Consider the following 16662-nt stretch of genomic DNA (forward strand, 5'->3'; position numbering starts at 1 on the left):
ATGGCTTCCTAAAATGCAAAAAGCTGTGAATTCCAAAAGACATCTGGCTACAAGTATGGGTTAAATGATGGTCAACCTGAACTAAACTGTAAAGGTAGTTTTCAGTTCTTCGCTCATTTTCACCCAAAGTCACTGAGCCAAAGGAAATGACAAAACTGTGGACGCAACTTTACAGGGACAACAGCTGCAGTGACCCAACTTGTTCTCTAGTTCAACATATAGCAAGTTTCTTGCTCACTTGTAAGCACCCCACCTGAACGCCATATTCTTCTGGCCAGGATATTAAACGAGGCTTGACCCAATTACCAACATATTGCTTTATTTCTTGGTGGTAGTAAATTAAGGCTTTCTAGATTCATACAGCACGCAGTGATTTGAACATTAGAATTAAAAAAACAACAACAATGAGCATTCAATTTAGCAGAGGCAGGAAGGAAGCAATGTTTTAAAACAGATAAATTTCTTAGTGAGGCCTTTTGTTTGGTCTCTAAAAATCTGCTGAGCTATTTCCCCAGTAACCTCTGTCATAAATTCCCACCCCAAGGGTGAAGCAGAATGAAAAGGAAGATTGGGAGAAAGGGAGAAGCTGGGAAAGACAGCATGTGCTGGGCAATCTATGTGAAAGCTGGCTTTGTCTCATGTTTGGGAGACAGTTTAGCTGACGGGCTCAGAGCCTATTTGTACTTGGACTTCCCTTCTCTAGTTTAGGGAACCATTTCAGATCTCTTCTCAGTCCCGGATTATGGAAACAGCTCACTTGGAAGGCCCCAGTTCCAAGGGTGAGAAACAATCCTTTGTGACTCTCAAATTCTGAGATATTAGGCGAGGTCCCAAGTCACAGAGCAGGGGACCGTTACCTTCAACCCCTTTAATGATTCTAAACTCTATTGGCTATCACTAGATACTATCCCCAGCCGAAAATTTCATCCCCCCACCCCCCCCCCCCCCCCCGGCCTTGGTTGCACATCTAAGTGTGGGCGACGCTGATTGGAAAGAAGATCGTATTCCATAGGATGCGTGAAAGGAACGTTCTGGGCAAACACCAGCTCATTCCCTTTCCTTCCCAATGCAAGACAAAGGAACGCAGGGAGCCTACAGTGGGAGTGCAGTTGTCGAGTGGTGTGTAAGCTTCTGAAACAAATTCCATTTGCTTGCCTTGGAGATGCAGAGGCTCTGGGTTTGGATGGTGGGCACTTGGAGAAAGAGAGGATGCATGGTTTGAACAGAGCTGAAGGAGGGGCGTGGCCAGAGAATAATCTGGGAAAGGTCATGTGTTTATTAACAAAAGGCAACTCAATTTCATGGAAAATAAGCAATGGAATTCCTTCTGGCATCCTGATTTCACATGAATGAGGCTAGCAAATGGATTTTTATCCAAATAGGACCATTTAAAATTCATAGTTGGCAATGGTTTTAATGTTGTAGTCCAAGGCCTGGCTGGTGAACTAGCGCCAGAGCCTTATCAATGTGTTCCCTCTTCTACTTGTCTGGCATTTTCGAATGAACAGTATTTGAACACCTGGAAGCCTGCCCTGCATTCTTTGACAGAGAACATGCAGACAGCCACAGGGGAAGGCACACAAGGTGGCAATCTGCACAATTAAACACTCTGACTTAACCCCACCAGTCTTCATATGATGAAGTCTGGATGCACAAGGAAATAAATAGATGAGAAAAGTGGGAATGTGAGCTGAATGACAATGAACCAAGGTGTCTGTTCCTTCCAGCTGCGGGGCAGATGTGCCTGATGCAGGCCACCTGGGCACGGAGAGGGATTAGAAAAACCTCACAGGACATGTGCTTTTCTGGGCCTTGCTTGTTAGTTGGAAGTGTGAGGGTCTTTGCTCCATTCGAACACTCTCCATGTGAAAGGTAACTTGGCTGGAGGATGTGGGCTCTGCCGTGATTAGGAAGTTTCATAATGGTGTTTGTAATGGAATTTCAAAAGCTGGACGGCCTCTGATTTAGTGCTGGAAGCTGAAGCCCAGAGTAGGCAAATGTTTTGTCCAAGATCACAGAGCAGGTTGGGTGGGCGGGGTGTCGTCTCCTCCTCCACCGTGCTGCTCGCTGTAAGGGATTCTTTAAAAAGATTTGAAAGTACTTTGTATATGCCAGTTGATGTGACATGAATTTCATAAGAATTTGTGTGAGTGTGGGATTGAAGAGTGTGGTTTAGGCCAAACAAGCAGCTTAAGGAGGAGGGGCTGTGGAGAGTAATATTGTTCTGATGATTTGCTGTTGGAGGCAGAGGGGTGGAGGAATGAGGGATGGGGGTGTAGAGTTCTGGAAATGTGGTCAAGAGGAGAGAGACAGAGACAGAGACAGAAAGGGGCCTTTCCATGGACAAAGAATCAGCTTTCCGAGGTACATCCTTTGTGAGAACAGAAACTGCCTGCAAATGTCCTGACCAGCAAAACTGTTTACTGTGCTAGAACTTTGTCCTGCCCGCCCCTCCTCCTTCTCTTCCATGACCTCTGTTGCTCCCCACAACCCCACGAGAAATTAGAAAGAAACAAAAGCCAGATGCCTAAGAACCTTCCTGAAAGAAAGAGCTAGAAGAATGAGTGGGTGTCGGTGCTTACATATGCTGCTTTAAGAAAACACATTTTGTTTTGTTCATGTTCGTATGAAAACAGCGCCGGAGGGAAGCTGTCCTTTCAGAAGAAGGCAGGGTTGGTGTGCTCGATGACGCAGCGCTTGCAGTGGCGTTTCACAAACCGCAGGGCCTCCACCGACACCTCGCAGTCCTGGACGTTGAGCAGCTGCAGATCGAAGCAGTTGGCCGCCACGATCTGCAGGCCCTGGCCCGTGATGCTCTCGCAGGACTTGAGGCTGAGACGCTTGAGATTGAAGCAGTTCAGGGCCAGGCACTCCAGGCCCGTGTCGGAGACCAGAGGGCACTTGCCGATGTCCAGGGATTTGAGTTTGGTGCAGTTCTTGGCGAGGTACTCCACGCCGTGGTCCGTGATGCCCTCGCAGCCCCTCGCATTGAGGTAGCGCAGCTTGCTGCAGTACTTGGCGACATAGCGGATGCCCACGTCGGTGACCCGGCCGCAGTGCGCGATGCTGAGGTACCGCAGGCGCGACTCTAGCTTGGCGATCTCCCGCAGGCCGAAGTCGCTAACGAAGCGGCAGTCGCTGACGCTCAGCTCCTTGATGGACGTGCAGTAGATCATCAGGTAGCGGAGGCCCTCGTCGGTAAGGCGGACGCAGCGGCGCAGGTACAGGTGGGTCAGCTGCGTGCAGTGCGCCGCGATGGTGTGCAAGCCCTCGTCCTCCAGCACGAAGCAGTCCGTCATGTCCAGGTAGCGGATGGAGATCTGTTTGCCATGCAAGGGGGACAGTTTAATGGAGGCCTCCCGGGTCAAGCTGATGCAGGTCACTTTGGAGCACCCTACACAGAGAGACAGAACACATGCTCAGAGCAACCGCTGGGAACAGGGAGGGGGGCTCACCCTGGGAGGGGAGTCACAGATTCCTGCCTTCCCCCACCCTGACCCCCATGTTACCCCTTCCCTACTTGGCCCCTACAGAGAAGGAAAGCAAAAGTGTATTCATTGATTTTTTTTTTTTTATAACTACTTTGATTATCTGGGTTTAAGGGGATTCTCGGGCTTTAGAATCAGAAAGACCATGGTTCCAATTGTGGGTCCATCACTAGTTACCAGACACTGACTGGGCAAATCATGCCTTCTGAGTATTTTCTTCGTCTTAAAATGGGAATGATGAAAGTCCCTGAAAGGTGGTGCTGAAGAAGAAATGAGACACATGTGTAAATATCTTGCCTTAGTCCTGGAACGTTCTGGAAGCTCAGCAGAGCTTAGTTCTTCCCTGCAAAGGTCTGGTAGCTCTCTGGTCCAAGGCAGTGTGATGTGTAAGAGGAGCCTTGGCTCTGACCTCGGTTTCGCAGAAAGAACTCTGACTGGGAGTCACACATGGTTCAAGTCTATTTTTTACGGCCTCAGGCAAGAGGCTTAACTTTTCTGTCTCAAGACTCTCCTTATAACATGGGAATGAACAGCTGCTGTGCCTCCAATACGAGGAGATAATAAGCATGCAACCACTCTGAAAACTTTGTGGGAAATACATGTAATTATTAGTCCAACAAGGTGACCATCTGGGGATTCAGTTCAGTCCTTTTTGGTGGCGGAAGACTAATTGTGTCATCTGGATTATTGTTCCAGCCCCTCAGCCAGTCTCCCTGCCCTGCCTCATCCCCAACCTTCTAGTCTCCTCACAGCTGCGGGAGAGATTATAGAAAACAGAACTGCAATCATGTCACTCTGCTCAAAGCCTTTGGGTGGCAGCCCTCTCACTCCCAGTGTAACATATGTATCAAGTCTCAGAGGGCCGCAAGGACCAGCACTCGTGGACTCTGAGCACATCTCTTACCTCACTACTTTGACTCCACCGGCCTCCTTGCTACTTTGCACACTCCTCATGCGACCTCCTGCCTCAAGGTCACGCACTGTTCTGGGCTCCCCCAGATCTCCATGGGCCTACCCCTACTTTCTCAGGTCTCTGAGCACATGTCAGTTTACTGGACAATTCTTCCCTGACCACCCTCTAGAGCAGGGGTCCCCAAACTTTTTACACAGGGGGCCAGTTCACTGTCCCTCAAGACTGTTGGAGGGCCAGACTATAAAAAAAACCTATGAACAAATTCGTATGCACACTGCATATATCTTATTTTAAAGTAAAAAAACAAAACGGGGACAAATACAATATTTAAAATAAAGAACAAGTAAATTTAAATCAACAAACTGACCAGTATTTCAATGGAAACTGTGGGCCTGTTTTTGGCTAATGAGATGGTCAATGTCCAATTCCATATTTGTTACTGCTAGCCGTAACAAGTGATATGATACGCTTCCGGAGCCGTGACGCGTGCATCCCGCGTCACCGGAAGTAGTACTGTATGTGAGTGACGCTGCTACATACAGTACTCCAGGAGCACAGGATATGGATGCTGACCACCAATGAAAGAGGTGCCCCTTCCAGAAGTGTGGCGGGGGCCGGATAAATGACCTCAGGGGGCCGCATGTAGCCCGCGGGCCATAGTTTGGGGACCCCTGCTCTAGAGCCAGTATCCTGGCTTGACTCTGATTCATTTGCAGCACTCCTTGTCACTTCGTGGCATTATATGCTTATCTAGTCACTTCTGCATTTGCTGTCTCCACTCTGGAATGTCAGCTCCAGGAAAAAAAGACAAAAGGACTCAGGGTTGGTCCCTAACACCTGGTTCGCAGCTGGTGCTCACTAATTATCTGTAGAATGAGTGAATGAACAAAAGAAAGAATGAATGAATGACTATTGCAGGAATAGAGTCTTCTACAGGAAGATAAGGTAGGATAATTCAATTTCTAACATTAAAATGTCCTCAGGACTTTAACCTTGGCTGATGTATATCTGCATTGAAAAACAGTTGTCTATTTTATTACAATGCCTTTCATTTGCATTGAATTGTAAAGTTTACAATGTGTTTTGACCTGATTTTTAAAACAATCCATTTTATAGCAAGATATTAAGTTCAGGAAGATACTTTTAGATGCCTCTAAACATTGTTTCCAACCCCTCTTTCCCAAAGAACATGTATGCTTATAAACTATATACATATTTACAACTATATATTATATAGTTATTATATATTTATATATATAAGACACTCTTTTCACTGTATAATTCAGTTCACTACATACTACCATGTAAAATGTGTACAATACATTTTAGTATGTAAACAAAGAATTAATATGTATAGTTTATATATTATATAAATAAATGCATATGTGCATATAATTCATTCCACTACAGAGAAGGCTCACTTTCTCTCTGCTCTACCCAAATCCCTCTGGCAGGTCTTAAGCTAGGTACCTCACTTCGGGCACCTCTGTGCCTTTTTGTTCACGTAATAGCCGAGGCTTCCGAACAGCTGCACAATAGAGCTAACTGGGACTTTCCTCCCACTTCCTGGCAGTCTGCCCAGAAAACTCATGTAAAATCCAGGTCCTGGGTATAGCTAGGCTCAAAAGTCACGTGCTACCAAGTCAAAAATTTCAGGAAGGAGTAAAGCATATAGTGCAACTACTGGAGAACAAAGATGTGACTTGTCGGAGGCTGACCATGCTGTGCCAGTGGGCTCCGTGATTTTGCAGAAGGTGATTGGTACCCCTCGATTTGGCTTTGAAATCTTTTATTTTGAGTTTCTTTTTCTAGGATGACTGTCATCTTGCTTATACTGAATTCATATGTCCACAATAGTGGGTGCCCATTCTGATGTCTGTGAAGTCACTTTGTTTTTCAAGAGTATATGACCAACTTTGTTTCTAAACTCCTAGTGCAGTTTGCTATTTATATATATATATATATTTTAAAATATTTAGCAAAACCTGTTGCCTTCCAGGAAGATACCATGGTTCATCCAACAAATATATGCCTTGTTTGAAAATTAGTTTCAAATTGAATGAAATACTAGTTTAGCTCAGTTTTGGTGAAGAAACTATTTTGATATGCTCATATTACTTTAGATCAATAATTTTATAATTTTAATGTTAGCCTTAATTCTTATAGCTTTGCTAAAGGTTAGGGTAAAAAGAAACTGGTTCATGCATTCATCCATTACAAACATAAAGAAAAACGTAGAAATCATCCAATTTAACCTTCATTTCTTAAAGATGAGACATCTCAGGCTCAGTGAGATTGTTGTTGGTACAGTCAGACGAGGGCAAAGTTTCTCCACTCCTAACCTACAGTTGGTTCTGTCTCTCTGGCAAACCCTGACTAAACATTTGTAAAACATGTGACAGTTAAAAAAAAAGGGCACTACAGCTAGTTACAATAATTTCCAATGACTTGAAAAGATAGCTTTGAAGGTGGGCACTTTCTGCGTTATTTAGGATGGTAGAGGCAGTCTCATGTGTTCAGGAGGAATTAAGATCTAGATCAGCAATGATCTTCCACAGTCAAGTTTACTGCCTTTGAGAAGGTGGCCACTCTCAGAGGCCAGTTGCAAAAGTCAAAGGGCACAAGACATAGAAAAATCACCTGTGGCAGCCCTCTGGCTGCTCCCTGTATCAATGTGACGATTTCTACAGTCCCTCAGAACTGAGGGGCATCTTTCAGAGGTGGTGACAACCAGTTCATCCTTATGGCCTGTTGGATGTTTCAGTGCATCTACCTAAAAACCCATCCCCTCGGCCCCCAATATCTGAAATTCTGTGCTGTTGGTAAACTACAGATGTTTTGGTCTCTATGTACACATATCACAGAAGGGCTTTGGGAGACATGCGAGGAGCTGTACAAATATATATGGACCTGCAAGTTAGTCAGATTGGTATAGAGGAAAGGCATCAAGACTTACATAATGGTTAGTCAAAGAAGCTAAGCAGGGCCCACTCACTCAGGCTAGAAGCCCAGGTATTTCCATTCTCAAATAGCCAAAGTAGTTTTTGCATTGAATTTCAACAGGACTGCAAAAGAGAAGGCAAAATTACTTGCAGGCTGTATTCAAGTTGCACGGGGAGTCCCTTTAACAAAGATGGGGGTTCCAAAAATAAATCATTTTCTAATCAAAGAAAGGAAAAGAAAATGAAGTGTTTATAAAAGAGGCTCACAATGCCCTGAATCTGAGACTGTTAAAGACTCCAATTCTTTACCCTTTCTTTTTAACTGAAGAGGAAACATATCTAGAGAAAGCTGCAAATTGTCTCAAATCACAAGGTTTTGAAATTAGTTTCCACCACATCACAATGCTTTCTCCTTCCAGAATTCCTTGGAGGAAAAAATGTAAGGAAACCTCTTCGTTTCCTGCTTCATTATGCCAATGGCTGCTCACGACTGAACATACGTTACTATGGTTTTGTCCTGAAGCCAGCTGAGAAGGAGAGCAAAGAGTTGCTGGCTAGCAAGGGACAGAATCTGCAAAAAATAATTGACTGTCATGTGAAATATTTTCAGATGTCGGCTTTCAAAAGAGCGAGCGAGCTGAGAGAGCTGGCTTTTACCTCCGGATTTTTTTGGAGGGTATCATTTACCTCAGATGCTTATAAATCCCAAATTCTGTTTATTTGCCCGTCACAGTGGTCTTTGCCTCTCTAACCCTCCCCAACTGTCCCCGAGGTTGGGGCTTATGCGGTCCATTTAACTCCCTGATGCGTCTTGCACATTTCAGCCTCTCGGATGTTCATCTTTTCACTGGGCAGCAGATGAGATAAAGAGAGGCTGTTAGTCTGGCCGGATCCACATCTGGCGCCAAAGAGTGAGTCTGGGTTTTGACTCTTCCTGCCTGTGAGAAGTTTCTGAGCACAACAGCCATGCCGGGGGCCTTGCATCAATTTGTAAAAGAACTAAAGGCCCCATTCAATTGGCCTTACCTTTGGCACTATGTAATTGAGAACTGTGCTAAAGAAAAGATGCACACTCAACCCACAGCTGAGGAGAGTTGGGGGGATATAAGGGAACACTTGACCAGGAGGGGTTTTCTCCACTGTCTGCAAAATGGTGATCAGGAGCACAGCCCAGAGTGCAGCTCATGGGCACTAGAGAACAGTGACTAATGGACGTAAGGGCAGTTATAAACTACCTGTGTCTGAATTAGATATTTGGATCCTATTTCCCTATGATTATACACTTGGTTCCTGTAATCTATGGTTGTTCTGAAATAACTATGGGAATTATGGGAAGGAAAGACATTTAAAAATCATGCTAACTTGAAGCGCCAGACAAAACATGCCTCGAGTTCTTCCAAGAAGTTGACATTATTTGTAGAAGAGATGTTTCTGGCCTCCAGGGTCATGATTACATAGAGACAATTATTTTGGGCTTCAGCTCCTTCCCACCCAACTCTCTATCTTTAATGGTTATCAAGAAGTGGCCCCTCCCAGGGTGACAGTGTCACTACTGCTTTGGGATGGTGCCTGGGGAAGGCCTCACTAGGGGGAGGTCGTTTGCCCTTTACCTGACACATCCAGGTGCTCCAGGTTGGGGCAGAGGGACACCACATCAAAGACAGCCTCATTGGAGATATTGTAACAGCCTGAGACTTCCAGTCGCCTCAGTTCCGGGCAGCACTGGGCAATGGTGTAAAGCCCCCTGTCTGTGAGCCGGCGACAGCCACTGACAGTTACGGTTTCCAGCATGAGACAGACGTTGGGAGTGTCCTGGCACAGCCTGCGGGTCAGCACCTTGAGGGCGCGGTCCACGTTGATGGTCTCGCCTGTCAGGCGGATAGTCCTCCAGAGACGCGGGTCCCAGGCCAGGTTGTACCAGCGGCGGCACACGCGGGCGCAGCGGCACAGCTGGTTGGTGGGCAGGAAGGAGAAGATCTGGACCATGGACTGGTCCGGGAGCCGCTCTATGCTGGCTTGCTCCTTCTGCGGTCTGGAGGCCAGTCGGATGAGCGGGTGGGTGAGGCGGGTCGGCGGCGGAGAGTGGACCATGGCCACCGTCTCCCCAGTGATGGAGGACGAGGAGGTGGACGAGCCCCTTCCATTCTGAAATCCGGGCAGGTTCGGTGGACATATCAAGGCTGGGCTGGGCGTGCTCAGTGTGCGCATGCTCAGGTCGGAGTCTGGCAAAGGACAGAGAGCAAAGGGTTAATGATGGCCCCAGTGAAGCCCCAGAAGGACGCAAGTGCAGGATGACACTCTCATTCCACTGATACCCATCCTGGGCAGACCCTGCTGAATCCATCACCAGAAGCAGAAGCTCATGCAAGTTTCACCAGTTCCAGAAAGGAGCACATCCTCTGCACCACAGATGGGCAAACTTTTCTTTAAGGGGCCAGACAGGAAATATTGGAGGCACTGCAGGCCATATGGGCCCCCTCTCTGTGGCAATTGCTCAAACCTGCCATTGTGCAAAAAGCTGCCATAAGCAATGTGTAAACAAACAAGCATGGTAGTTGCAATACAATTTGTTTTATAAGAATAAACCAGCTGGATTTGGCCTGAGGACCATAGTCTGCTGACCTCTGATCTACTTTAATGGTGATTATCTAAAAGGCGCAACTTCAAAGTTTCATAACTTCTATTCTGGGAGGACAATCATATATTATAAACACAAACTGATTTAATTTCCTAATTATATTTTGGTTAGGCAGAAAATATGCTTCATTTACAAATGAGGAGAGTAAGTTTCAGAAAGGAAGTTGGGCCAGTGAGTGTAGAAACTGTGTTGTCTTTGCTCTCACCTGGCCCATAGTGTCCAGCCCCCTGTCTTCTGATAGCTGTATCCCAAACTATGAGGCTCATGTCTGGGGAGCACCCCTTCCTTTGTTAGATTTCAGATGGTACTTCCAAGCTTTGAATAAATATCTGTGACAATATTTATTCCTTCCCTCTTAATAACAACCCCTTCCCTTTGCATTTGAATAACGTGAGTCATATTTTGTTCCTTGGAACCAGACAGATCACTTGAGGACACAATGGTTTTTAAGTTTATTAAGAAGTTATGTTCTTCAGAATACAACTATAAAGAATCTGCTCATTTCATATCCCCCCCACCTCAATCTGTATGTATGAGAAAGAATTTTTCTCTTTATGTTTATATTCTATATTTTACACTATAGATGGATATATTCATTTAGGAAGACATTTATTCTCTCTAAATATTCTCATATATTTTATATATTTCACACACACATATATACATTTATATCTATCTATAGAGATATATAAATATATCTCTATAGATAGATAGATAGGCAGACAGAGAGACAGAGAAAGACAAAAAGATAGTTTTTCCCCCAAAACACAACTTTCTTCATCTGTGAAATAGTTCAGCTAGGTGATTTCTAAGTCACTTGCAGCTCCAAGTATAGTTCTAAAGACATAAAAATTCTGACCTTGTGTGCTTGTCCATATTTCATACCTTGGGAATTTTCAAACACTCCTTTTTTTCTTCTTCAAAGAACTTCCAGTAATAACATATAACACAAAATTCTGTCACCTATACCTCCACTGAGTGTCTATTTGTAGTTCTCATACCCATGTACCTTTTGTACTACAATACTTTTTTTCTTTGAATTTACTGCTTTATAACTTAAAATCGACAATGTCCTTCACATGTCCAGAAGGTTTCTGCCGGAAATGCTGATACACCAAGACTCTCCGGTTCCTTCCAACTTATTCTTTAGCAGGGCAATAACCCTTAGAGAATTTTTGAAGGGATATAATTTGTCATTGTTGAGTAAATAGCCCTTGATAATTAAAATTATTAAGGAATGATGAGTAAGTAATGTGATGGTCTGAATATTTATATCCCCCTTAAATTCTTTTGTTGAAATCCTAACCCCCATAGTGATAGTATTAGGAAGTGGGGTTTTGGGGAAGTGATTATATCATGAGGGTGGAGCCCTCATGAATGGCATTAATGCCGTTATAAAAGAAACCTCAGAGTGCTCCTTTACTTCTGTGTGTGAGGACACAGTGAAGAGAGAGCTGACTATAAGGAAGCAAGTGTCACCAGACACCAGGGCTGCCAGTGCTTTGATCTTGGATTTCCCAGGCACCAGAACTGTGAGAAATCAATTTCTGTTGTCTCTAAGCATCCAGTCTTTTGTATTAGTTGCAGCAGCCCAGATGGAGTAAGATAAGTAACTAGAGATATGCATGCCTGAAAGTTGTCACAAAGTACTTTTTATTGATATTTTTCCCAAGTATATAACACGTTATATAAATATATAAATTTAATGTATCTAATGTACATTATATATACATATTTAACATAATACATATTTAGTATATATGTATTTATATATAAATATAAACATAAAACAAATATATTTACCCCAAACACTCACACAGACACAGACATATATTTTAATTTGGAATATAATTATGAATAAAATATGTATGTCTTGCCACACGTAGTCTTCTTTATCCTTTGATCCTAGGAGCCATTTAATGCCACTAGGCATGATTTATAAAAAAAGAAGTTTTTCACATAGAACTATTAAGAATCTCAGAATATAAACGTCTATGTACTAGAAAAATAAGAGCACAACTTCAAATTCAAAACAAGGATCATGCCCACCTCCCAAGTAGTGTACTTTATTTGCGCAAGTGACTGCAGGAAGACCTAGTTTTTCTCCTATGTCTCTTTCAGAGCCTGACAGCTAATTACTGCTAATTTTTCTGACAGAGCTTAGAAACAGGATACTGATGTCCTGAGATCTGATACACACTCCGACAGGACAGGATCAAAGACAAGTATTAAGACAATAGACTTAGAAGAGAGCTGGAACTCTTCTCCAGGCCTTATGATATTGCAGTACAAACAGAAGCAAAGAGAAAGAGTATGAATTTAGACTATTTTGTAGGCATGAACTTATTTTCAGATCTGAACACCTGTTCCAAGCAGATTTATAACAATCTGATGTCTGTAGAGCAGAATCAGCCTGTATCACTAAGGGGATACTGTGTGCAATAATCATGAGAGGATATGATTATTCATTTTAATACCTTGTACATATTTGTATATATTTATATAAAACTTAGCTACTGTATTACATCTTTCTTTAATTTCTGCAAATGGTGAGATGAACACTAGTATATGGAATGTCTCCACACAGACATCATTTTGAGCAGGGAAAACAACAGAATTAGCAAAACATGCCAGATGAAATATACATTTCCAAAAGCTTCTATCAAGGATAAATGATGCCTACATCAAGTGTCCTTAAATTCTGGGAAGTCCTTCTGATAACTGGCGGTGGGGTTCCTGATGAAACGGCACGCAGGAGTTTGGCTACCTCGCTTGCTGCTCCTGTGGTAGCCATATCGCTATAAGGAGCAGGTTATCACTCACAAGGCCTTCTTGGCGAGAAACATTGCAAACAGGAGCACACAGAACACTCAACCATTTCTTTGAAGATAAGAGATCCCTTGAAATGTCAGGAAAAGGAATATCAAACTCGTAGGAAAGGAATACACCTCCATAACATAGGAAATATTTCCAGAATGTAAAAGGCTATTTACCAAGAGCACTGTTTTTCCTGCAGATATTCTATGAGCAAACTTTTTTTCAAGAATAAGTACATGAATTGATGATATAATCTTTTAAAGGTAGGCTCTCCAAATTATTTTGTAGTAGATTGCATGGAGGGATGGACAGAGACAAAGATATTAGAGGAAAAATATGCGAGAAAGGACATGTCTGGTTAATTACAAATGTAAGAATTAGAAAAGTAGTCGTCAATTATGAATATGCAAAGAAACATTGCAAAGAGGTTTACACAAAATGCAAGACTCCAAGAAATATAAAGATAAACATATAAGTATCATGAAAGCAGAATGGGAGAATTTAAAAGAGAAATAATCAGATACTCTTTCAATAGGACATCAATTTTGTGGCCTAACAGAATCTTTAATGGTATTCAGAAGCTGGATATATTCAGAAGATTGAAATAGAATTTTAAAAACCCCACATAACTCTGATATGTGCAGAAAAACACACAGACCACTGCAAGGAAAACATAGGGATAAACACTGGGTGTTAAAATTCTGTAGGCTGGGCTCCTGCAGATTCTTAGAATACAGATTTATAGGCAGAAAAGAAAGTAATGATATCTTCATTGATTGGATCATTTACCACACATTGTTACTGCTGCCCGAGTGCCCAGCTGAGATCTAGGAAGGGAGGAGTTTTTGCATTTCACTAGAGTATCCAGCAGATTTCTAGTTGAAATCTACTCCTTCCTGCATTCACCACTGCCCCATTAAAAAGTACTTCCACAGCCTAGACTCAGACCTCTCCAATTCCTTGTATCCTTTAGGGAGAGAGAAAATATGTTGAAAATGCCGACAAATCACACAAAATCCAGGATGGTAAAAGATAGAAAAGTTTGTACAAGTCTAGATAGAAAGGAAGTTTTCACAAATCTAAGGTGAAGACAATAAATATAAAATCTCCCAGTAGTGAATTCAACAATATTTTGACTGAGCTTTTGGATTTTATCAAAAAGAGTGTAATCTTTGGCCTTGGCCAGGTGTCAAGTGGATAGAGTGTTGTCCTGGTGCACTGAGGTCTCAGGTTCAATCCCTGGTCAGGGCACATAGGTTAGAAGCAACCAATGAATGCACAACTCAGTGGAGCAACTAAGTGGAACAACGAGTTAATGCTTCTCTCTCTCTCTCACCTTACCCCTTTCCCTTCCTCTCTCTCAAATCAATGGGGGGAAAAAAAAGACCATAATATTTGTTTGACACAATGGGGATTCTAACTTAAATAAATGTAATTATATCCTTTTTTATACTGATATTTTCAATTGCTGTCTAAACTAAAAGATAGTTGATTAAAGTTTAAGAGCTTGTGGCTCCATTAATAATTGAAAACATTTCCAAGTATGTAATTTGCATGGGTACACTATGTTTTGTTTTCTTAAGTTACTTTACATATGTAAAGAACACCAAAAAGCATAGCTGTCTTTTTCTGGGGGGAAACCCAAGAAACTTTCTCATGGTTTCAGAAGTCCTGGAAATTTTACATCTTTAGTAATTATGGTACAGTATAAAAATATTCAAGGCATCTCATACACACATGCTTATTAGACACATTTTCTTCTAACTAGATAGTTGCCTGTTTTGTACAAGTTTTTATTTTCAAACCACTGCTGTTTATACTCTAGGAAGTCGTATTTACATTATACTGGCCTTTCAAAGTCAAAACTTACAAAGCCGCTCCACATGTTCCCCCTCTGATTACCAGAACTTTGGTGCAAGATGCTCTCTATTACAAGTGGTCTTTCTACTCCAGAACTCTTGCCATAAAAAGCAAAATTTCTTTTCTTAGCTTAAACTCAAGCTTAGAAAAACATATCTATAAAACTCAGCTAGGGAAAAAAAAATACCATCTGAAGGATCTTTTTTCTTCTTGTTTTAATTCAAAATATTTTTTCTTAATGTGGTTCACATTATATCTGCACCTAGAACTTATTTAAGGAATTAGTGGCTTTAAAGTGGACCTTTTTTATAGACCAGGCTCTCTTGCATTTTGCCTAGAAGACTTACCTTTAGGACTCCAGGGTTCTTGTTGGTAATGGCATCTAGAAGGTAGCAACCTCACGATCAGACTTTGTCCGAGAATGAGACACCTGCTCTGTCCATCACCTGGGCTATCCCGTGAGGGGTAGAGCAATGGTGATTGATCCCTGAGATCTCGGGGAGAATGCGGCTCCTCTAAGGTCATGGTCTGTGGTCCAGGCCAATGCCTGGCTCTTTATTGATGCCTGACCACCAGTTCCCCAGTGTCACTCAGTTTCTGACTCTGAGCTGAACTGACAGCAGGGATCCTGTTTGCCCTTTAGCTCCTCTAGAAGGAAATTATTGCTAAGAGAGCTTTCAAGCCACTTTTTTCTGAAAGTCATAAATAAAATCAATGAAATTTACAGAATGGCATCTTTGGACTCTATAGTGGGTTTGATTGTGTTTGCAACATGAATATATACAGGGACTCTTTTATGACATTTTTGCTGGACAAAAGTATCAGGTAGCCTCAGAAACTAGGAATCCTGAATTATAATTCATGAGCTTCTTTATGGTTTTCTTTTGTGTTGAAAGGATAAGTTCTTAGTACCCTCATTTTCTTATATATAACATGGCGAAGGGAGATAGTTGTATACTGTTTATCTTTAGAATAATTTTTTTTTTTTTTTTTTTTTTTTTTTTTTTTTGTGAGAGGAGGGGAGATGAGAGACAGATTCCTGCATGCGCCCTGACCGGGATCCACCTGACAACCCCTGTCTGAGGCCAATGCTAGAATTAACAGCTATCCTCAGTGCCTGAGGCTGACACTAGGAATAACCAGACATTGGCTACAGGAGGAGAAGAGGAAGAGGGAGGTGATGAGAAGCAGATGGGCGCTTCTTATCTGTGCCCTGACCAGGAATTAAACCTGGGACGTCCATATGCCAGGCCGACACTCTATGCACTGAGCCACTGGCCAGGCCCTACTGTTTATTCTTTAATGGAAAGCAAGATGTTCTGTCCCTGAGAAAGAGCACCCTGCTGTTAGATGCTACCCTTCTCAAAATGCAAGGGTAGTGCATGTTTTTAGAATCTCTTTCAACATTTATTAACCTTAAAACAAAAACAAAAACAGGGCTTAGATTCAAGATTACTGATAGCAGTATTTACCTAGCATTTAATATTTTTATTGTTTGGGGTTTTTATTTCTGATTCTAATCAATTTTTATTTAAAAAATTATCCACTATTTATGGCAAGTGACACTAGTTTTCCAAGTAAGGTAATGTTGGAATATTTGGTTATTTATTTATTTTGCAGTGGTGGCTTTTAACTTTTATTTATTTATTTTTTAATTAAATTTATTGAGGTGGTGCTGGTTAATAAAATTATAAAGGTTTCAGGTGTACAATTTTATAATGCATCATCTATTTATAGTATTGTGAGTTCACCATCCCAAGTTTCGTCTCCTTCCAACACCAATTATTCCCCTTTGACCCTCTTGTACTTTTTTCCCACCCCTTTTCCTCTGGTAATCTCCATACTGTTGTCTGTGAGCTTTTTAAATTTACTCTAAAATATTAAGCAAATAATATTATAAGGGTGAGTTGATGTGACAAAATTTACGACAGCATTTGTAAGTGTCTTAAGTGCAGGAAATGCTGTCCGGGTGGAAAGAACATGGAAGACCGATGAATTGGATTC

General features: G+C 42.3%; 1 protein-coding gene across 1 annotated transcript in view; it reads right to left on the reverse strand.

Moving 5' to 3' along the window:
• Positions 1–313: 313 nt before the first annotated feature.
• Positions 314–16662, reverse strand: part of FBXL7 (F-box and leucine rich repeat protein 7) — a 400496-nt gene continuing 384147 nt past the window's right edge. Inside the window, exons 3-4 of the mRNA XM_066374238.1 lie at positions 8954–9565; positions 314–3394 (exon numbers count right to left, since the gene is read on the reverse strand). Of these exons, the coding sequence (XP_066230335.1) occupies positions 2658–3394; positions 8954–9565 (1349 nt within the window). The 3' untranslated portion in view covers positions 314–2657. The remainder of the gene's footprint in view (positions 3395–8953; positions 9566–16662) is intronic.

Source organism: Saccopteryx leptura, chromosome 1, assembly GCF_036850995.1.
Source record: "Saccopteryx leptura isolate mSacLep1 chromosome 1, mSacLep1_pri_phased_curated, whole genome shotgun sequence".
Lineage (NCBI taxonomy): Eukaryota > Metazoa > Chordata > Mammalia > Chiroptera > Emballonuridae > Saccopteryx > Saccopteryx leptura.